Source organism: Pagrus major, chromosome 24 (genome assembly GCF_040436345.1).
Source record: "Pagrus major chromosome 24, Pma_NU_1.0".
NCBI lineage: Eukaryota > Metazoa > Chordata > Actinopteri > Spariformes > Sparidae > Pagrus > Pagrus major.
In genome coordinates, this window is record NC_133238.1 from 12,956,370 (window position 1) to 12,979,951 (window position 23,582).

A 23,582-nucleotide genomic window follows, 5' to 3' on the forward strand; every position below is an offset into this window, starting at 1 on the left:
ACTCTGGATCTTCCTGTTATCCTCCGGTGTCTTTTCTTTGTCCACCTCCTCTCAGTACATTCACAAAGTAACATTAAATCACATTTTCCCTCTCCTCGACTTAAGGAGTCTACTCCTTCAGAAGCTCCAGGCTCTGCCCACAGCCGTCTCCTCGGGGTCGTTTATTAACTCCAAACACCTGCTCCCTGTCCCCATGCTGCCCGCTTTAAGGAAGCCATTAAAGCGGGCTTCTGACTCTGTGATTGGTTAGGTAGATTCTGGCTAATCAGACACCAGAACCAGGCTGTAAACATATTTCTCTTGTTAATAGGGCATTTTAACATGGGCTCTATGGAGACTGATTTGCTTTTGGATCCAGCCTCTAGTGGCCATTTGAGGAACTGTAGTTTTTGGCACTTGCCAATTTGCTTCATTCTTCAGCCAAGGTCCACTTACCAGATTTCTCTCCCGTCTTTTGTCCATACGTTGGGGTTTTCATCAGCAGAAGGAGGCCCGATTATCTTCAGTCGTTCTCTTTCTGAATCTCTATAACTGAACAAACTACATTTGCTGCTGAAGGCCACAACACAACTCCATGTCCGTGTTGATTTTGTGATAATTAAATGAATAAATCACACAGACACGTGAACTTAGATGGTCATCTTTATTTAATGGTAACTCAGCAATGTTTTTTTTTTCTTCAAGATAAATGAATTCAAAATACCAGTAGTAAAAAAGTAGCTAAACTGACAGAGCCTTATGTAACCTCCAATCCTCTAATGTGGGACAGATGAGCTTTCTGACTTAACTGGCAGTGCGTCATGTGCTTCACAGTGCTGCGTCCACAAGCTAACGTTCTCTCATCGTACTGAATCATAATAACTCGACAAAATGTAATAAAATCTCCTTTTTCTTCACAACCAGCATTATAACATTGTACAGGATTTATCTGTTAATAAGTGTAACCGTTTTAAGCTGCTGCATCTACTGAAACAGCAGCTTTTATTTCATTTTCAGTCCGTTTAAAGTGGCATTTAAACTGATGTTATAACTCGTTCATTAGCCCCACAGAAAATGATAAACGCAGCTTCTTCAAGCCAAGACAACAGACAATACTGGCCACAGAGAAAGAAAAGAGCCACATGCAGTGTGTTCTCATTCATATCATGAACAGGGTCAATAGAAGGTAATAGTAATAGTGCAGGGCCAAACCAACATAAATAAGGTCCCTTAAAGAACCAGTTACTCCTACTTTCTGTGCATTGTGGATGCATTAAGCACACATTTAGTTTTTAGTTACTGCACCACTAAAACACTATATAAATTGGAAAAATAAAGGTTTTTAGGCTAGTTTTGAACTTTGTACCAATGCAGCCTTACAGCCTGGATAATTTCAGTTTATAATGTGCTTTACATTTGGAGTTTAAGGTGCAATATGTACGAATTTTAGTTCAAAATATTCAAAAATTAAAGTAATAACAATTTTGATGTTATGACTTCTATTTATCTCGTTGCAGAAATGTCTACTGAAGTTTACATGCTAGCTAACTAACCAGCTAGCCCCAGCCTGTCCTTCGTCTAACTGAGCTAACTTGCTAATGGCAGCTACCAGCAAGCAGTTAGTGGTTACTCTGGTGATATGCCGCCTGACTTTTTGGCAGGTGGCCAATTATTAGATTTTGCACCTTTAATTTAACTATTATAGACAACGTACCACCTGGAGCCTTTTGGACAGTTGCGAATTTCTCTGTTGCTAATCCAGAGAAACTTTTACAACCACTGACGCACCCAAAAAAAAGATTTTTGTCAAAGAAAAAAAGTAAAACTGAATGTCAGCGTGTCTGGTCTTTCCTTTTGCATTAACGTTTCTTGTTGGGGTGGCAGTCAAGTGTTAAGATTGAGCTGCATAAGATTGCGTTAGCTTGAAGCTAATTAAAGCAACACATTAGGTGAGTACAGCAGAAAAGCTAGTTGCAATGGCATATACATTTATCACCAGGCTCATAAATCTGTTAACGCTGGTGCCTCCTAAAGAATCCTTCAGGTTTGTTTTCAATGAAACACTAAAAAAACATTAGTTTTTACATGTTTTTACAAATCTTTAAAGAAAGTGAAAAAAGGGTGTGTAACATGGTGCATATTTTCCTACAAACAAGTGTTACACAAGCTAACAGCCTGTATGAATACAACAAGACATGAACCAGATGTAACACACTAATCTCCTTACAACAAACAAGCACTCTTTGCTAATAGGACAGCATGTCATAGGTTGAATAACAGTGCTTCAGTTCTTTCTTTCAGAATACTTTTTAGCCCAAGTAGTTAGCCCTGTTTTTTTCTTTTTTTACTGACAACATACCATGGTTGGTGTAGCTGCAGCCCTCAGATTAACAAGGGCTGGGTGTGTGTTCTACATTCAAAAATAAAAAGCCTTGTAAAGCCATAATATAGCTTCATTAAATGTCAAACAGCAACACTTCTTTGCTACACGACAGCCAAAATACAGACAGACAGACAGGCAGGCAGGCAGGCAGAGTACCAAAACTGAAATAATCCCCGGACAACACTGTTAGAAGTCGTTACAAGAACAACACTGTGGGTGCGAGCTCCTCGTTTCAATAGAAGCTGTACACACCAGGGGCTCGCCTGTAAAATGTGAGCGAGGCGAGCTTTGACTTGACAACACGTCCACCACAGAACAGCTGCGAAAGTGAAGCTGTGACATCAAACAGCAGTGGAAAGTAATGGGGAGCCGTATGTAGCGCCAACCCAAGGAGATGTAGAAAAAAAAGCACATGCCAGTGGTGTGTAAACTCTACAGCTGACTGACACACACATGTAGCACCCTCGCAAAAAAAATCAACAGTCGGAAAAGTTAAAATAAACCAATACAGAAGTCGTTTTCCCTCTTCAGTCCTTCAGTAACTCTACATGAGGAAAAACGCGAACATGACTTGTCAGAATGATGCTGCATTCATGTCATGTGGGAATAACCAGCATCCAGATCACTCTGATGGTCTCGCACAGGACTTTATTTGCATTTCCTTACCAGCTTCGTCTCCCAAACAGACTTCGTCATAGTACATTTCTTTTTTTGTTTTTTTTTGCAAAATATCACCACAAATCAAAATCTTCTGCCACTGTACAATCAAAACATTAGTATATGTTATTTCCTACACTTCAAAGTAAATACTTCCTTCAGTTTCATCTCCAAACCTCAAATTCACAAGCAGTACATATCATTAGATGGTTAAACTGAACAGTTTTTTCCACTAGGAAGTTCATACGTCCTGTCTTTTCCCATGGGACATGAATGCAGCATTCAACACTATGTTTTCCCTCTCCGTCTTATGAAATGCTCATCTACAGGACATCACAGCACCCTAAGGTGCCTTCCCAAAGTCCCCAAACCTTCTCCAAAGCTCTGAGAGCGTGTTCAGCTCTTGACCAATCGCTTCAGGATGAAATGTTAAAGCCGCCACACTGCGCCCCCCGGCTTGTCGTCGCTCACTGCTCGACTCCGGGCGCGAAGTCGGGGCGCCGCGTCTGGATGATCTTCGGCCGTGGCTGGCGGGGCTTGTCGTCTTGGTCGCTGTCGTCCGGGGCCGAGCTGTCGCCGCGCTCGTCCTCACAGACGTGGACGACCACACTGGGGGTGGTGGGCGTGGCGGTGTGGAGCTCGTACTTCTCCCCTGGAAACCACAAATAGAAGAGTTGTGCGTTTATGCGCCTGATGTTATCACATCTGTACAGGGACAATTATATAATTCATCTTTTAAAATGCAAGGATGTTGTGTGATCGTGTTATATTGAGTAATATACCTGGTCCTAGCTTTGAGATGGCGCACAGCAGGTCATAATTGATGACTGGCGTGGCATCCTGAGACTGTTCCCAGCCGACTGGAGGGGAGGCAGGGGGCGAGATCAGGAACTGCTTGTCGGGTTTTGGCGGCTCCAGCCGAGGACTCCCTATGTGGACAGACTGCAGACAGAAGGGAAGATTTCAGTATTGGTGATAGTTAAGTAGTTAGGAGTTTGATTAAAAATAATGGACAACTTTGAATGTAGGTGTGGAAGCCCAAAGTGTTCAATTAAGTAATTAAATATTAATTCATTATGCGTTTGACACTTTTGGGGCTCCATACATAAGCAGCCTAGGGGACTTGGCAAAAGGTTTTGCACCCAGAAATTGTGTAAGATAGACTACAAAGATCCCCCGCCAGTCTTTGGTGTCTGATACCAAAAAAACAGCAAAGGCACAAGGGAGATTAAAGTGTGTCTGAACTCAGTGGGCTGTTTTTAGATCAATGCAGCAGGTGGAAAAGGATGAACTTCAAGGACCTTACCTGGGCGAAGTAGAGCCTCATCTCTTTGCCGTTGAAGTCGGTCTTGTGGAGTCGGAGCCTCGCCTCGGCTGCGGCCAGAGCATCGCTGAAACTGATCCTGACCCGCCGAAAAGACTTGAAGTACTGGAACTGCACCTCCGGGTCGAATGAGCGGAACAAGCCTTCGAAATTGGCCTGGAAAGATAGAGGGAAAGGAGGAGACTGAAATGATGACTGAAATCAGGAGAATTAGACCAGCTTCTGCTCCATCTCCTCCAGTTCCACTCAATTTAGTCCCTTCAGCTCTTCTTATCTATAAATACTAAACACTGTGGGCCGGAGGCAGCCATGAATACAGTTATGAGACTTCAAGTCGCTATGAATAAAATTTATAAAAATAGCCTCTATTACCAGACACTATATCTGTCCCTCCTCCTCGCTCCAGAGAGCCTGCAGTCTGTGTGTGCATCACAGAGCAATGGCCTCAATTCTAGATGACCAATTATTGTCACAGACACTAATTAAGACAGAAAAATGAAGTAGACGGCTGACCTTGCTTCTGACAGAAGTCTATTAATATAGACACACTTGAGATGGCAGCACATCTGAAATAATGGATGCTATTTAATAACACCCACACCTCAAAGCAGCAGCTATTGAAACACCCACGTTCAGTTGTTTAATAAAACAGTTGCCCTTGTAGACACTCTATCCAAACAGCCCGCTCAGTCATCGCAATCAGAGGCTTGTAAGGTCACTGTGTACACAACGGGACAAAATGATGAGCTGCTTCAAACGCCAGCACACGGCCATAACCTTGCTGGAGTGCAAAGTTCCCCATATAATGATCATGTCTGCACAGCCAAGCCACTGAAATGACTCCCAGTCTCAGATAACTGCAGGCTTCTCCTCAGTTAAGCTGCTGTGACGCAAAGAGCCTTTGTTAAACCTGTCGTGCCTTATCAAACTAGTTCAAAAAACAGAACGCAGCTGAAAACATCAGACTCAGATTCAGGCAGGAGGTGAATGTCAGTTTTGCTTCCGTTTTTTAAAGCACACAGAAAGCCCTGAGCAGGGTTCAGCCCATACTAATGTAAAGTGTTAATATTCTTTCGAAAACAGTTTTATCTCCCATCTCATTTCTTATTTAGCGAGCTAGTCAACAACACACATAAGCCTCAATGCAAAGCACATTTTAGCGTTAGTGTGACAGCATATATAAATCAACCCAAAGACATGACTGTGGATCCCGACTGATACGTTTTTTTATTGATGTGTTATTTGTCTCAGGTGGTAGATTTAGATTTGGCTCTATTTTTGATTGGTTGTTGCATCCTGTGGCTCTAGCTCAAGATGTGTCGTTTCATATTTTGACTTCGACCCTGGACGACACTCCATCACCTAAATGTTGTCTCTAAGAAACTCACTTTAGCTCCACATTATGGCTTTTAGCTCTTCGTTTTTGCTGCTATTAGTTGACAGATTTCCCTGTATATATCCTTAGTGCATTTCATGGAAAACCTCAGATTTCTGGTTGCTGATAGTAATATTCTGAGACAATCCTCAGTGACAGTGCTGGCAGATATTGCAATGACAATTAGAGAGTGTGAAAGTGAAAAATGAATTGGTTGCACCAGTAATTGACTGATGTCACACCCAAAATAACACAGATTTGCTACACAGCTGTAACAAATCTGTTATCTCCCCTCTCTTACTAACAAAAAGCAGTGTACTAAACATTCAGCACGCTGCTTCACACTTTAAGTCAGTGCTTACTGTCTCTTAAGATCACAATTGTCGCCAGTGGCAGACCATATCAGTGGCAATGTTAATTCTGCGAATAACTGAATCAAAGACCAAAGCAACATGTTCGATCGTTAAAGATGAAAGAGGCACCACTCTGCAGCATCAAACTACCAGGAGTGGACTGATTATTTCTTTAGTCGACGACAGATTAATATGTCTTCTGTCTAGCTGATCGCATCACGTCAAACAAACTGTTGCAGTCATCGCAGTTTGAATGCTCGGTTAAAAATAGCCTTCCACGAGTCATCCCTGCCTCCTGCAGTGAACAGTCAGCGTGTTGTGCCCACTGGACTGCACTGCAGCACAGGAGAAATCACTGGCCGTGGACTTGTGCAGTGAGTCATGATGGAGTCAAAGGAAGGAAGGAAGGAAGGAGTACTCAGGCTGGCCTTAGGAGGTCTACAAGCTGCTCATTATCACACAAAGCCCGCAAAACACGAGATATTTAAACCTGACCCCATGTGGCTCTCTTCTCTGTGTGAAATTCAGATAATCCGGCTTGTCTGTATCAACAGTTGCTTTTCCCAGAAACCTTGAGAAGGCTCAGACGGAAAATCAACAATTCATCAACATGTATAGAAATAATGTCCGTATGAGAAGAATGTAGATTTCAATCTGCCGACCAATTGTATCATGTTTCTTAGTTTCCTCAAACACAGCTTGAAAAAAACAAAGAGCTAAGGATATACATATTTGCTCACATACACACACATTTGTATCATAAATGTATTGCAACTTAGTTAGGTAATTAAGTATTGTTACACTGCTCAATCCTCCATTATTTGTCCAATCAGAAGTCAGAATGGAGATCTGCAGTGGTGGTCACGTGATGTAGTGGTGTAGTGTAAAAGGGTTTTATTCATGCTGAAGCTGAAATAATTAGCTGATCTGACAACGAGTGAATCAGCAACCATTTTTATAATCAATTAATTGTGGAATTACGTCTAGGTTCTAAAAAAATAAAAAACAGGGGTCAGCATATCACCAGAATAAGCTAAGTGTAGCTGCTGTTAGCTAGTTAGCTCAGTTAGCCGTGCATCTAGTGGTCTGGACTGGGAGCTCAGTGCATCAGGGTGTTTACACCACTAGCACAGGAATGTTGGACCAGGACATGGCTAACTTGTTAGCATGCTAACTTCAGGAAATCTTCATAATGTCAAAACTGTTATTTCTTCACTTTCAGTTGATAATTTTAGTTAATTTCTGAATGTTTTCTACTAAAATTCTTACATATCGCATCTTTAAAACACAACGGCTCCGGTTTGTCACGCAGGTTTTGTTGGTAATTCATGTCTTCCAAGCCCACGCCGAAATAACCCAGATAACATCACCCCGACATAATCAGGGTAAGTTTCTCAAAAACTCTCCAGAGCCACAGCAGACATTATTATTTCCTCATGACAAATAAACTTAACGTTAATTCGTCTTTATTGATCGTAATGAAAATAGTTAGCTGCAGCCTTTGATCACGCAGAAAAGAAGGAGGAGGAAATTTTGCCGTGGAACAAGCAAACTCTCTGTTGCTGTCTTCATAAGAACCAAAATTGTGAATTTTAAAAAGGAACCTGGTTTCCAAAAAGAGCACTTAAAGCATCCCGCTCTCTTACCTGTGCCTCAGGACGGTTGAACACTTCCTGGTTGGTCACCGAGGCGACCAGGCAGAAGCGGTTACACTTGGTGGTCTTGATGTGCATGATGGGTGATCCGGGGAGTCGCAACCTTTTCCACCTGATACCTGAGGTTAGGGCGCAACGGGACGCTGAGACGGTCTTCAGCGGTGGCGAGGACGATGATGGTGGTGACGATGAAGAGGAGGGGGGAAATCGGGGGGATCGGAGGAGCGTTGCCTTCCCCAGGATGACAGAGGAGAAGGAAGTAATAGATGCTCCTTAACAGGAAACAGGTCAGTTTTTTCCAGCACACGTGGAGCTGTAGTTTTCTTCTTTTGTCTTCACGATGTCAGAGATGCACACTACGCTGCATTCAGGTCACCTCAATCAACGCGTAACCTCCTGACCCAAATTCCAAGGTTATCTAGTCTGGACCTCCTGTCGCGACACTTGCAACTGAAAGACACAATCCAGCATTCAACGTTTGGCTTTTTTTTCCTCTGTCAAGTTAGGATTCAGCTCTTCTTTCCTCCCTTAGTCGGTTCTCAGCGAGCCAGCTCTGCAGCAGTCTGCAGGAATTTTCCAGAGATTTGGGTGTGGAGAGCTGAAAATGTCATTCAGCCTCTTTTAAGCTCACTCTCTCTCCTCTCTCTCCCTCTTCTTCTGCTCCACAGCCGCTTAAATGAGACCCTGCCAGCCGATGACGCACTACCCACAATCCCCTCCCTCTCCCCGGCCTGGTCTCATTCATTCGTTCATTCACTGCAAGCCAATCGGCTGTGGAAGAGGGAGGGACGGCTTCTTTTTTTTATTTTTTTTATTCCTTCCTTCTACTGACAGATACTAGGCAATGCTGACTAATCAGACAGAAAGAAGGGCAATGGGTGTGTGTGTGCGCAGAGAGAGAGAGAGAGTGAGAGATACTGGAAAATAGTGACATAACCGCTAAGCAAACTGACGCATTAATCTGCTTGCAGCTGCATTTAAACTCAAGACAAAAATCCTTTTGTTGAGTGGAAAATGTGTGACAATGAGCCTTTCACCTCTTTATTTCACACACATACCGACAGCGGATCACCTGACTCCAGAGTGCACAGAGCAAGACGTGGAAAACACATGTCAGTCTTAGTAAATATGGATGAAGCTGAGAGAGAGAGACAAAGGGAGAGAGAGAGACAGAGAGAGAGAGAGAGGACAGCTGACAGACAAAGAGATAGGAGGGAAGCAAGAATAGAAAAAAAAACGAGTGGAAAGAGAAAGAGACATGAGGGGTAGGAAGAATGCAGGATGGAGGGATGAAGGGATAAAAGCAAGAGGTGGGAGAGAGGTGGCGCTCATGGAAAGTATGCAGTTTGATAACATGCTTTTATGAGGTATAAATAGCAGAGAGCTTGAAGTGGAGGGGAAGTGTGTGTGTGTGTGTGTGTGTGTGTGTGTGTGTGTGTGTGTGTGTGTGAGTGTGTGTGTGAGTGTGTGGAAAAACAAGACCAGACTGTGCAGCAAATTCACAAACATTCGCACCTGTGTGAGAGTACTTAAACACTTCTTGGTTGGGAAGAAGAGGTCGACGCAGCCGAGACAAAAACACAGTCGTCTTTTGTTGTAACTGACTTTAAAGCCTCACATTTAAAAGCAGCTAAACTGCAGCTTTTAAGCAGAGAAAGCAGCAAATTATCCCTCAACTTGCTAAGTGATCACCACAAAAACATTTTATATTAGCTTTTAGTCAAACATTAATTAAACAGCAACAGAAAGGCATCAACAGTAAATTGCCAACCATGAGATATCATGTGGTTTCTAATTCAGAGTTTTGCGCTACAAAAAATAACAAATCACTGAACTCTTTTTAGCTGACACTGGCTCCATCAGGGACCCTGTTACTGTATATATAAAAAAAGAAAAGACATCAACCCCCCCCCCCCCCCCTTTTTCTTCTTCTGAGTTCATTTAAATAAGGCTGCAACTACTATTTATTTTCATTATTGGTTAATCTGTCCACTATTTTCATGATTAATCACTTAAAAAAAATATTGTGAAAGTTTTGCTTGAAAAATGACAATTATCAAAATAGTCAAGTGGCAATTTCCTTTCAATTGACTAATTGATTAATCAAATTAAAACTCAACATGCACTAAATTATTTAAGTGGTAATCCTTCCCAGTGCCATAAACTGGCCTTGCACATGTGAAGAAGGTAAAGTATTGTTATTATACTGTTATTATATAATGATAAATAGACTCTGCATGAGCATAAGTATCCCTACTATTTGCAAAAAAGTCATTAGGAGACAAACAAATAAGTAGTTTTTTAGAAACATGGGTAAACTGGATAGCTTACTTGCAATGAAAGTGTATGGTGTGTGGAGGTAGTCTGACTGAAATTCTGAGGCATTCTGCTGTTTTAAAATCCTTTATTCGTGAATGGACACGCCTACTCCTTTCATCTACACAGTCTTCATCAGGCCGTGATGACAGTCACTGTTTTTTGCCATTTTTATCTGTATGCAACATCCATCCTCATCTTTGAAGCACCTGATCCTTTAACTTCTACAACAGTTTTTTTTGTGTTATTACCCGTGACAGTGCAGCATTCGCCTTATTAGTTTTTGGCTTTAAAAATAGTTGATTGGCACCTTTTCATATTGCCAGTGGATGAGTTTGCCTTTCTGTTTATGTCTGGTGCGTCATGTTTGACGTCACAAACATACTGGAAAACAAGAAGTAGTAATGTGTCATTAATGTGTCATTTTCAAAGTCACGTTTATAAGAAGTTGTCATGAAATTAGGAAAAGTCACGAAGCATAAAATGGGGGTTTTTTTTAGCTGTTGAGTGGAGCAGGAAGATAAAGAGATAATTTTGTTTTCAATTATCAAGAGGGAAATTTGGAGTGAGGAAACATAGATTTGGAACATTCAATATGAAGCTAACAATCACAGCAACGTTAATTCGCTCAGTGGATATCAAAGGCACCTGAATGACCAAGCATTCACAAGTACTTCAAAAACACCCACAGGCAAAAATTACAGAGCAAATTCATGACTAATGTGTCGGCATTAACAGGTGTCATGCTCTCTTCTTGTTCAATTGACCTTCTTCCCAGCACACAGCTTGACTTGCCACAGCAGGAAAACCACACGTGTTACACACAGCATTAACTATGTCTCTTCTCTCTGTTGTGTTGTGTCCGGGTGAGTCATGACAGTGTGATAGTGGCTGAGAAGCAGGTCGACAGTGAGAAAGTATTCGAGTACAGAGACCATGTACCATGTCCCTCCTTATAAAAAACACCTGTTATGACATGAGCAAACATCGACACTGATGTCACGTGATAACTGAACCCACTTTATGACAACTGAGCAAACTCCATCCATCTATAACCTTGGGAACATTTCCAGTAAGTGGAACTTAATAGATTTAATTAGTTAGAGTTGGCCCTGGCAAAAACCAAGTCTTTTTCTTCTTTGATGCAGCCGATGCAATGTCTCCTTCCTTCAGATACTTATTTGGACGCCGATCAACATGGCAAAAGTAGAAGCATCAAAGCTATCTAAGCAGATACGGACACAACACGCAAACTAAAACACACAGAGTGTCAGCAGGGTTTGACCTCAGAACCTTGTGGCTGTGAGGTGACAGGTAACACAATGTGAACTACGTACATGCGGGGACATCTGGCTGGTGGTCCGGTTGGAACGTGCCCATCATAAACTATTAGACCGACATACTGTACATGATTCCTGCCCTCACTGCGAGCAGGTGTTAATGCACGGTGAAATGACTAATGGCACTGTCCTGGGTGTGCGTGTGTGCTGGACGGAAAATGTGTGTGTGGAAAATAAAGTGGTGTAATGCTGGCGAGCCTCCCGACAGTGAAGCTGATGCTCTCATGTAAGTGTTGTTTGTTGATGTTAAACATTACCGTGTGAGTATGTGTGTGTAGGTGCTAATCATCTCCAGACCTCAACCCGCTGTGGCCGCTATGCGAGTCTGCGTGTGCACGCTCGGCCCGCATTTTTTCCATCCCTATGTTTTTGTTTCATCTTCCCATTTTTTCCATTCCCTCACTAGACAGATAGGCAGGCAGCACGCACCAACAGACAGACAGACAGACAGACAGGTGTGCACATGCACAGTGCACACACAAGCACATACTGAAAACAGCCCTGTGTTACTAGCCAGCTGCTACATTTTTATTGCATCATGCTCCTCTTTCCAATGGCGAGGTGAAAGTTATGTAGTTCAGCTCACAATAAGATATTTGAAGGCTGATACTGGGACACACTGGTGCTGAAGGTTTTTCTATTACACAAGATATAGTGACCATTTTTCTTTAAACGCTGTTACAGAAGGAATAATGTTAAACCTATGAACCCTGGGTTGCAAGTTGTGTAAGCGTAGGGATGCAACTACTGTTGATAGTGTTACACAATAGGTCAGGTGAAAATTGATTCTGAAATATTAACGCACATCTTCAGCACATTTATTTAAGTCTGGAAGTAAAACGCAGTGGATATAATCAAGCTTGTTATGTTACATAACATAATGTATGGAAGCAGCCATGTCTTGCCCGCCTAGTGCTCACTTGTAGCGCTTGGGGCACGCTTTTGTGTTGGATGTAATCTGTATGACCAGACGGAAATAATGCATAAGAGCACAATGTCACAGAACATTACTGACTTAAAGCAAATTTCTGATGTAAGGTGAAGAGACAGCAAGACAGTTTATGCTAATGTAACATAGCAGGCTTAATTACATCCGGCATCCAGCTGGCTTCTAACCCAGAGTGTGACGTCAAAGGAAAATGGCCACCGTGTGAATGAGGTCTATAACATGTTGTGGTCTTTACTGATGGCCCTGTGTGAAAAAATGGCCCATTCAACTTGATAAAGCTGCAAAAAAACTGTTTGTTTTGAACCTTTAATGTGATATTCTACCTTGTTTACAGAGAGACTTGCACAACATATGATTAAATGATTAATACTGTAGTCATTTTCCACTGTAGAAAAAACGCCTGTCTCATAGTTTGGTATGGGATGAATCTTCAAATTAAACATTCCTGGAATATGTTTCATTGTTTCTCAAGTACATGAAGCAACACGGCCATGTTTTTCAGTCTGAAAATCTTGCAAGAGAAATTTCATGCTCTAGGCCGATATCTCTTTAGGGCTTGGCTTAGTTGTGTGTTCCAGTGTTTGCAGGTGACTTCTAGAATGACAGGTGAAGAAAAGCTGATGGCAATCTCTTTATTGAAGAAGGCACGTGGCCATTTAGCCTCTCCATGTCAACAGTTGAGTGCAAAGACACACTGAAGTTTGACCTCTGCTCTGCCTGCCTGTGATCCCTTCAGGCTCCTCAGAGACTCAACACTTCTTAAAGCAGCTGCTTCACCTAGCTGCTGTATTTGACAAGGATCAAAGAATAAAGAAACTTTGGGACAAACACACCCTCCTCAGCACTGTCTGTTTCCATTTCTTTACCCACAGGGAGACAGACTAAAACCCTCTTTGTACTTTTAGGTGAATTCCAGTTCCAGTGACGAATCGTTGCTGTTAAATCCCCGGTTCTCAACAGTTCTGTGATCTGTCCTGCCACAAAATCCACTCTCAGCCCAAGGGGCGTTGAGTTACGGAAGCCAGACTCCGCTGACAGCCTGTTTCCTTGTGGCTTTAACAAAACTCCACATCAGACCAGCAAAAGATGGCCTGGAGCACGATGACACATCTGTCCCTTTTCCAGCTCTATCCGCCTGCCGCTGAACTTCGGGACAATTTCAGTAAATCTCTCGCATGTTATGGAGTTATACTAGGTCTCTGAGTCAGTGCATGTTCAACAAAACAAAACTGCTCAGATTTTCCATTTGGCCTAAAAACTAGTTTGACTGATGCCGGTTCAGATGAGTGCTTCTTACCCATCCATCCGTGTTCTGACCTGCTTATCCTGTTGTGTAAGACGTGTAATGCTAATCACGGCACTGGAAACTGTGATCACACATATTTAATCTCAATTATTTGAGTAATTTGCACAATCTTTATGATCTCATCCATAGCTGCCACTGGGTGTGGCTTGCTGGAAAAGTCCATTAGACTTTCCAGACCTACATCAGAGTTTTTCCTGACCTAAATCTGTTCTTCCATGCTGCTTTATTAACGCTGTTTTTAGAAGCTTTCTGCTCCAGTTGGGCTGAGAACAGTTTTACTTACACAACACACTGGAAAATGCATTCTGCTTCGTTCCTGTGAAATATACTGATGCTAACAACACCACTAACAGTTCATAATACTGTCATGATATCCACTAACACTGTTTTTAGAGGGCACAGTGAACCTCAAATGTCTTGTTTTACAGTCCAAAACCCAAAACTATTCGGTTTACAATCACATAAAAAACACGGATAAGAAGAAAACACTGGACACAACTGAGAAGCTGGAATCAGAGAATATTTTATCACCTTTCCTGGTGATTTCGGCCCGCTTTGGGCTGTGTTCACATACGCCAAAAAGAACCGATCTTTGAGGGGTATGAACTACCGTTTCTCAGATGAGTTTCATGACGCTTGGTGACTTTTACTGTGAGCAATACTCTGTAGAATTGCTGAGTCCTTGATCATTAGTGTCATCAAGGGTGTTGCAGAGTGACAACGGCGGCTTGAACGATGACTAAAGCTGTGTTGTTAGTGTGTGTGTTAAGGTGTATCAACAGCAGAGAACAATAGTCTGACAGTGGAAAAAACAGACTCAGTGGAAAACAGCCAGGGACTCAATAGGGAGCTCATCATGCCCTTTAAATCATTAGGAGAGTATTTGAGAGAAAGGTGTTTTATAAGAGACACCTCCCTTATAGACACTCCCTATTCCTCAAGACGGTTTAATGGCATTGCCAAAGAAAAGCCACCATAACATTCAGCTCATACACTTGTAGCAATGGCCGATATACACACGGGTGATTTACCAGCTACGTGCACAAACAGGAGCAGTGAGATGAGCCAGCGTTTGGTGGCGAGCTGTAGGTGCTGACGTTGATGGAAAAGGAAAAACAACTGAGGAGGAGAGGGGCAAAGGCCACCTGGTGAAAAGAATGACTTGTGCTGTTTTCTTTTCCTTCTTCCCTTTCTTCCATGAACGCTCTACTTTCCACTGGGCATCTGCAAGGATATGAGGGTCAGCTGATGTATCAAATGGCAGAATATTCCACTGAGAGTGTGTGAATGTGTCATGAATACCCAAGAACACTCAGTCGTTCTGTTAAGGAATGAGTTGCTTCAGTGGAAGAAGTGGATTCAGGAGTAAGAAGGAAAAGTGTGAGTTTACTCACATTAGGTGCGTCTTTATGCACTTATATAAAACCTGAGCGGAAACGCTAGGAATTCAGGGAAAAAAACCCTCCAAACGTCACAATAAAGTCATTACGCTCCCCTGGCTTATCGATACATACTTATCTGTGTGGAGATGTGAGGAGACTGTAGCCTTCCTCAATGGAATCAGTGAACATTTGTCATATTTACATCATGTTTTCTGACATTTCTTTCCCCATATTTGAAGTTAATAGGATTTTGTGATGTGTATATGTGATATAAGCACGATTTCAAAAGCTAAACCATTAATAAATCCATCTGCTGATCTTGAAAGCTGTTCGGGAAGTGATCTTATAATTCTCTGATTAACAGGTCAAAAGCTGTGAAAACTGCTGTGCTTGTAACCAACTCTGTGTACTGTGTCAGTTAACTTCATCTATTAATAAGTATGAGAGCGGTCCTGCAGTGTTAAGCCCCTCATCACTAAGACTCAAGACTCCTCTTTTTTGTCCTGTCTCTACTGGTTAGTCATGATGGATGGTCAATTTGCAGTCTAATAATTCAAATATTGCTGATAATTACTTATTTCCTCATGAGCTTTGAGTTTGATTTTCCCATGTGGGTCCTGATGATGCAGGATGACAATCACTAAAAGTGTCCAGTCAATGAGTTACCTGCCAGTCTGTTTAACTTCACGTTTGTCTATAAAAAGAGTTATATTTTGTTGTTCCAGACTAAATTTAGCAAACTACAAGTGTGAATACACCTTAAAGGTAAACTGTTTCATAAACTAACACATTTCCTAAAGCTGTGGTTCCCTGCTTGTTTGACCTCAGGGTCCATATTTTCCAGGAACACTTTCCTTCAAGTCCCCCTATTTAGCAGTCATTAGCAGTAGCCTATATAAACATTTAATGAATGGTTTACAACACGCTATTATGTAATTGGAAGCTGCATTTCATTTTGAATGAACCTGCTGTCAACTCTGAGTTAATGAACCGTGACACACCGACTCCTAAACGTTTTAAAATATATTTTCAAGTTCACCAAAGCTGAGCTAACACAACTAATGAGGAGATGTTTACTGCCGCTGAGAAGCAGCAAAGATGAGTTCGTAACCCTCACGCTGACAAGGTTTTAGAGATTACTGCCTGGAAAAAACATGCTGACAAACTGGTGGTAAATTTAAAGCGATAACTGTAAACACTTCTGCAGTCATGGAACTGACTTCGCTCATCCACCGGGGTGAGATAGAACTTGTCTACAGAGACTTGATCTCTCTGTGTTGCAGTGCGCCATTGTCACTTTCCAATGAGTCATAACTTGCACTTGTATACCATTCAGAGATTCAGTTCGGTTACTGTGAACTACGTGACTGTGAAGATTTACTGACACAAATTTGTCAGAGAACAATATGTTTCCTCACAAAAGATTTCATCTATAAAATTGGCAGAATTTCAGATTTAGAAATTTAACCCTAACCCCGGAAGGATCTGATCAAAGAATAAATAACCAAGAGCAAGATTATGACCCAGTACTCAAAGCCAGATTTCTGTACGCGACAGTTTTGACAGACACATTTCTGTTGGTACTGAAAGGGCATTAAATTTTGATACCTGGCTCTACTGGTTATGGTTGTTTGGATGAGGAGATATGTTAAAAGCTACAGCAATATCTTCAATTGCTTGTCCTCATTGTGGACATCATCCTGCCGGAGGATTGATGCTAAAATAAGCTGTGTGTTAAACAAAGGCACCAGATACTCCATTGTTTATGAGGAAACCTTCAGCATAAGTCATGTCACCTATCTTTCATCAACACTAAGAAATCTTTCCAACTTCATCCAACATACACACCCTCCAAAAGGTCACAGGAACACACACAAAACCTAAAATAGATCCACACATTGTGTGTGCTTTACACAGAGTGTTTCCAAATCTATTATTCAACACAAGCATTATACAAGACTAGCTAAATATTATTGGAAACTCAATGATGCATCTCTGTGCTTGATGTCATTCTTGTGCCTCATCCGCTAGGATAAAATTAAACTGACCCAAGCTCAGCTATTAAGTAACTCAGAATGACTAAGGAACCAGGAAGTGAGTATTTATGTTGTCAACTCAATCATAACCATAGTAATCTTTAACTAGTACCTCCATCTAGTGGTCTAAATCCACTAATACTGCCTTAGATTCATACAGGACTTGTGTGTGGACCTGACCAGTATAGCACCAAACTCCATTCAAAAATCAGCTCATCCAGCGCCTCCTCGCTCAATTGCTTAAGTCCACAACTCACATGACATTATTTTATATATTTTGCGAATCCAAAAGCAAAATTCGTAAAATCGGCATGCATGGGCATACCCCAAAAGGCACACAGGTGGACAAAATGCAAACGTTTGTAAGTGATGCATAGCATATTATGCTTACCCTCTGACTGCCTTCATTGAACAAATCCTCCGGTACTTTGCAGGCTATCAGGGCGTTGGGCAAATCGGTAAACTGGACGTCTACCGTCGCCTCCTCTTCACCGCCATTCTCTGCTTGCTGCATCACGACTTATTATTCTCTAAACTGTCTTCTGAAAGCACAAATGAAACCATTTTAGTGTAGCAGAAATCCGTACTTATGAATAATAGGGCTTGGCTAACGCCCACTATCCATATCCTACTAGCTGTACAGTAAAAGTAGAGGCTGACACAAAGATATGTTTACACTCATACGTACCAATAAAGCTGTAGACGTTATTTCATGATAATGTGGTGTTAAACAGTCCGGTCTTCGATGTTTTAATGCGGACAGCTAACAGGAGTAAAGCAGCTCTTGAGTGTATTAGCTTAAAAGCTGCTCTAAGCTGGTTAGCAAGTTATGCTAACTAGGATCTGAGATAATACCGCTAAACAAGTGACAAACACGATATTCAGTGAATATCTTCCCCCAGTTAAATATGAGTGAAAGCGGTCGATTGATAGTTGGTATTGTCATAAACTAAAGCAGCACAGTATTATCTAATAGTAACTATAAATTAACCTCTCGGTTAAATTTGTTAGCATGGCGCAGAGGATAAAGGAGATGACGTAAATGCACGGCAGCTTATGCATTTCCGGTTTTGCGGTATTTATTTTAAAATTTTTATTTTTATTTTTTAAAATGTTTTTTACCGGTGGTATTATTAGTATCTTGGAAAACTTAAACAATAATATATTAAATAAAAATTACAAATAATTACTTTGAAACTTGAGATGCAGCTTCCATATTAGAAGAGGAGCCTTTTGAAGAAATTAAAAAAACGATGTATTTCAGAAAACTGCCTCGTCAAAAAACCACCTCATCATTAAAAGACATCTTAAATATTACACAATAAAAAAATATATAACAAAAGTTTACTTCCTTGTTTTTGTTTTTCATATAAATATGCCATCTTGACAATAAAGCACATGTTTATTCACATTATTTCCCCCAGTTATAATTGGGGTGGCCAGTTTCAAACATTCTGCAGTATTTTACATTTATGCTCTACTGATCCCGTTATCAACATATTATTTGAAGTCAAGATTGTGCCATCTTGTGGTATGCTCTATTTATTACAGTTTTAAGAACACTGAAGTTGGGATTATTATCCAATTTATGGAAGATAAGCATATTTCCTTAGTACACATGAAGAGACAGATGTTTTATTTAATTGAAATGAAAATAATTATTGATAGGCTACTAGCCCTAGCTACTATCATTATGCATTCAGAATAATCATCATTGTTATGATTATACAAGCTTTCCTATTTAGGTACTGTCAAAATTAGTATCGAAATAGAGGAGTAAAGTTTGTCATTGAAGGGTACCTGTGGCTAAAATGTTGAGTTTAACTGCAACTGTAAGTGTGTTTGTGTAAGTATGCATTTGTGTGTGTGTGTGTGTGTGTGTGTGTGTGTGTGTGTGTGTATGTATGTGTGTGTGTAAAAGGAACTTCAACTCATACAGTATGGTGCTGGTCCCTGGGTGGCAGAGGGGTTTAAGCTGCAGGTCATGTGAGGATCAGCCTCCATTTAATCCTCTGGAGAGAGAGAGAGAGAGAGAGAGAGAGAGAGAGAGAGAGAGAGAGAGAGAGAGAGAGAGAGAGAGAGAAAGTGAGAGAGAGAGAGAGAGAGAGAGAGAAAGGTAGACTTATTTATTGATGTCTAACTCTGCTTAAGGTGCAGTGCTAATTCGAGAGCCACAGGCAAAGTGTGTACGTACAGACGTACAAACCCTAAAACCTGTACGCCTGAATGATATATATTGTCTTAAGATCTTTGGAGGCAGAATCTCAGAATCAGGATTTTATTACCTTTGTCTGGAAATTTGGAACATCCTGGGAATCCTACTGATCTTTTATGATCTTCAAAGCTTTGTACACACTCTGAGATCTATCTCGGTGCCAGCGTGGAAACCCGGACACATTGGAAATCATCTTTCTGGAATACTGGGTTTATTTCACAATATTTCTTTGGAGGCATCCCAAGACACACTTCATTTGGACCTTATCTGAAAACTGGAACCATTTTGCAATTTCAGTACCTCCAAAATCCATCTTTGACTTTTGCTGGAATATTTGCCCCAAGACATAAACTTGACTTCTTGTAGAACTGCGCACTGTTCCTGGAAACTTGGGCACCAATTACTCCAAAAGTAAGTGTCCCATAATTTCCCCAAACTTTCCCAATGGCTCAGTCAGACTCCAGCTCAAACCTTGACTTGTCAAATGGTGCCATTGTCCACAGCCCACTAAGTATTTGTTCAGACCTGGATACTGAGAGAGGAAGAGAGGATGAGGAGGGAGAAGAGGAAGATGAGGAGGTGGAACTAGCCGAGGAGGTAGGGGAAGACGTTTTGATGATGGCTGGAGCAGAAGAGGATGAAGTAAAAGGAGAAAGTAGAGAGCAGAGTGAAAGGGAGGAAGTGACAATTATCCAAGTGGCCTTGTTGCCGAATGGAGTAACAGCAGAGGAAGGGGAGGAAGGAGGAGTAGAGACACTGGAGGAAAACGGGGAAGCAGGAGTAGAAGTGGGGGATGAAGAACATGAAATAATAGATGAAGAGACAACAGAGATTGCGGGTGAAAACAGAGAAGCAGGAGTAGAAGTGGGGGATGAAGAGCATGAAATAATAGATGAAGAGACAACAGAGAATGCAGGTGAAAGCAAAGGAGAGGAAGAGTCAAAAGACACAAATACAGTGATTGAAAATCCATGTCAACTTTCAGCATTGATAGACGTTGAGAAAGGTCAAGAGCAGATATCAGACAGCCACGAAGAAAATGAAGAAGACAGGGAAGATCAAGAAAATGAAGAAGATGGGGAAAGTGAAGAAAATGAAGAAGAGGCAGTGATAGCAAGTTCAGAAACAGAGCTAAAGCAGGATAATACCAATGACAGAGACTATGGGTTAGAAGAAGACCAGGTAGTTTCCAGTCCTGTTGATCCAGAACACGTTCAGGACTCAAGTACTCTTGCAGAAGAGTCAGAAGAGGGTAAGCAGTTGTCTACAGATGACACAGACCAAACAGAAGTTGTTTCTCTACCCTCTGATGGTGAAGTAACAGAAAGTGTTGAGGATCAAACAATAGACGTAGCCATTATTACCACAGAGGTGAATGAACTCCTTAACAATCAAGACCATGTATGCCAAACCTCAACTCTTGGCGACAATGGCATACCCTTTGAAACAATTGGCACCATCGAAGTGTTGGCAGATCAGACCAACCAAATGCCCAGTGAGAATGAAGATGAAAATAGAGATACTGATGTGAAGGACAACTCAGAACCCAGCAAACAGGAAGATGATTCCATTAATAATAACAGCACATGGGAACAGGAGGATTGCATAGAAGCAGAGGTTGAGGAAGAGGGAACCGAAGAGTTGGTAAAAGATTCAGTGTCTGCTTCTGTTGATGATGATCTAGAGATGGCAGGTGAAGCAAATCAGAAGGTACAGCAACCAGACTTGACCTTTATACCCTCTGAAGAACAGTCACAGACAGAAGGAGGGATTGAGGAAGCAAGGGTGGCAGGGATCAACCAGGAGGTGCTAGAAGAAGAGCAAGTGCGACAGGTTTGGGCTAATACTCTAACAGAGATGGATGGGGGAGGACAGAGCACAGAGGAGGAGGTTAAGACAGGTGATAATGTTGTAAGAGAGTCATTGCATGAGGAAGAGCACAGAGGAGGAGATGATCTAGAAATGCAAGAAGAGAAGATTGTTCAAGTTGATAATCAGGGTCAGGTAGATCTTTCAGAACCAGTACCGCAGTGTGTGGAGGAAGTACCTTTAGAGACACAGGAAGATGTGGATTTGGACCAGGTGGAGGAGGCCTTTGAACTGGAGGAAGGGGGTGAAATTGAATCTGAGAAGCCAGAAGTTGAGGTCAGATCAGCAAAGAATGAATTCACAACAGATGATGGAGGTGATTTGCAAGAACTTCCTTCACAGCTCATCAAAGAAGCAGGAACAGATTGGGAAGAAAAAATAAGAGAACAACTAAGACAGCAGACCCTCATACAGGATGAGAAGGGAGGAGGAGCAGATGAAGAAGCCATGGAGGGAGAGTTGGAGATGGCAGAAGAGCCTGTGACTGTTTTAGATGATGAGATTGAAGAGATAGAGGAGAGTCCGTATACAGAACTTGATGAACAAGAGCCTGCCGCCATTACAGCCCCTTCTGAAGACACCATAGTTGAAACAAAGGATGGAGAGGACCAAGAACTGCAAGAAGAGAAGGTTGAAGTCGGCAAGGAGGATAATAAAAAACAGGAAGATGAAAAAATAGTGGAGGTAGAGAAGGATGAGAAGCCGAAAGATGAAAACAGGGAGGTAGAGTTGGACATAAATGGAAAAGTTAAAGGACTGAAACAAGCAATGGAGAACGGGATCTTGAGTCCCGAGCCGCAGCCGATCAAGAAAGAAGAACTGGCGACAGCAAGAGTGTCATCACTCAGGAGAAAAGATAATGACTGGATTAAAAAAGATCAACCCGAAGAGGAGAGGGAACCAGAAGTGAAAGAGTGGAGGAAAGAACTGAGACCTGTGAGAAAAGACATCTGGGAATCTGAGAGGGGACGAAAAGAATGGGTGAAGAAGGAAACATCGCCAGAAGAGAAAAGCCCGCCAAGGAAGGAGGACTGGATAAAGGAGCTGAAGTCAGTGATCAAAGATGAGTCCCTGCCCAAAAAAAGGGATGTGCAGGTGAAGAAAAAGCGGGTGGTGCTGTTGGAGGATGGCCGGTCGTATTTCCCCCAGCGGGAGGAGATAAACGAACAGAGAGAGGAGGTGAAATTGATCTCTCATAAGAGGGTGGAGAGCCCATTGCCTCCAATGCACAGGAACAATGCAACACCCCAAGACCAGGACTACGCAATCTCACTCTATGTCAAGGTAATGAACCCACACATAGGCTACTGTATGTCCATTTCATCTACACTGAGAAAAACAAGGGCTCCCCCATGGTTCTTTGGTTGAGGTAACAGACCATTATGGTTTAAATGGTTTTGTATCTATGACTGAAGTCATACCGGGTAACTGAACTAGTGTCCTAGCATAATCTGGCACTGGAGGTCCAAATATGAGCCTGCTCAGATTCTGCCTGAAGGCCAAGTTAATGAGAAATGTTGACTCGGGCCAATTTGGGCTAAGAATCCAAAGTTCCAATTAGCAGCACATGAACAGATCTGGACCAGTAAATTTGAGCCAGTTTTGGAGTATCATTCAGTAGAAGGCTGGCATGACTCTGAGCACGAACGCAGGATTTAGGCCACTGTTGAGCCAAGCCATTTTGGCAATGGGGGGTATGGACACAAGCCCAGGTATGCAGTCCTGTGACATGCCTGTTGGAAAAAAAATAATAGCAACACAACTCTATCCTTTCATGTTAGCCAACAACATCCTTCCAGCTACAGGCACCTTGCTTATGGCTCCATTATTGTTGCGGTCCATGGCTAGAAGAAATTGAAGCTATAACTGAAAATGATGCTAGCAACTACATTTTTACAGCAGCAGTTTAAACATAGTCACATAAGCTAACGTTAGCTAGCATATGCAACTGAAAGAATGAGAAAACGTGCCATTAATACACGTTCTGCTGCACATAAAGTGTAAAAAATACAACTGGAATGGGCACAAATATGCATTTACTATATTCAGGACTAAGAACATATTTTTTGTGTTTGAGGTCAAAAAAGGGAGATTTTTAGCTGTTACAGCGTCATGAAAATCAGGTGAAAATGTGGTGATTAATTGTTATGACTGGTGTCAATACACTCAGTGAAGTCAAGGGACTTCAAGGGAACTTAATTTTCATATGGACAAGAGATTTTGTAATTCCAAGATTACAATGGTTGTGTTAATTAGTTACTTTTCGCCTTCGATTACAAACCCGCTGGCGTGATGTGGTTATCTTTGGCATGGATGCCTTATTGGCACATAATCTTCTGTGTGTGTGTGTGTGTGTTTGTGTGTGTGTGTGTGTGTGTGTGCGTGTGCGTGTGCGTGCGTGTGTGCGAGTGTGTGAGACACACACAGAGAGAGCAAGTGAGAC

General features: G+C 41.8%; 1 protein-coding gene across 3 annotated transcripts; it reads right to left on the reverse strand.

Moving 5' to 3' along the window:
- Positions 1–629: 629 nt before the first annotated feature.
- LOC140992278 (calcipressin-1-like) lies at positions 630–18,101 on the reverse strand. 3 transcript variants are annotated; one of them, XM_073462577.1, is made up of 5 exons: positions 17,744–18,101; positions 17,447–17,597; positions 4,326–4,499; positions 3,802–3,961; positions 630–3,671 (listed from the first exon to the last, which is right to left on the reverse strand). In XM_073462577.1, the coding sequence occupies exons 2-5, from the start codon at positions 17,567–17,569 to the stop codon at positions 3,487–3,489; spliced, it is 642 nt and encodes a 213-aa protein (XP_073318678.1). In that variant the 5' UTR covers positions 17,570–17,597; positions 17,744–18,101; the 3' UTR covers positions 630–3,486. The 3 variants fall into 3 exon arrangements, with proteins under 3 accessions (XP_073318678.1, XP_073318679.1, XP_073318680.1); XM_073462578.1 differs by having other exon boundaries at positions 17,447–17,594; positions 17,744–18,079; XM_073462579.1 differs by lacking the exons at positions 17,447–17,597; positions 17,744–18,101 and adding an exon at positions 7,718–8,327.
- Between the last annotated feature and the right edge of the window lie 5,481 nt (positions 18,102–23,582).

Coding starts and splice junctions, on each gene's coding strand:
- LOC140992278 (XM_073462577.1), bottom strand. CDS start 17,569: ATGCAGCAAGCAGAGAATGGCGGTGAAGAGGAGGCGACGGTAGACGTC. Junction 4,500..17,446: donor TCAATGAAGGCAGTCAGAGG/GTAAGCATAATA, acceptor CTATCTTTCCAG/GCCAATTTCGAAGGCTTGTT. Junction 3,672..3,801: donor CATCTCAAAGCTAGGACCAG/GTATATTACTCA, acceptor TGTGGTTTCCAG/GGGAGAAGTACGAGCTCCAC.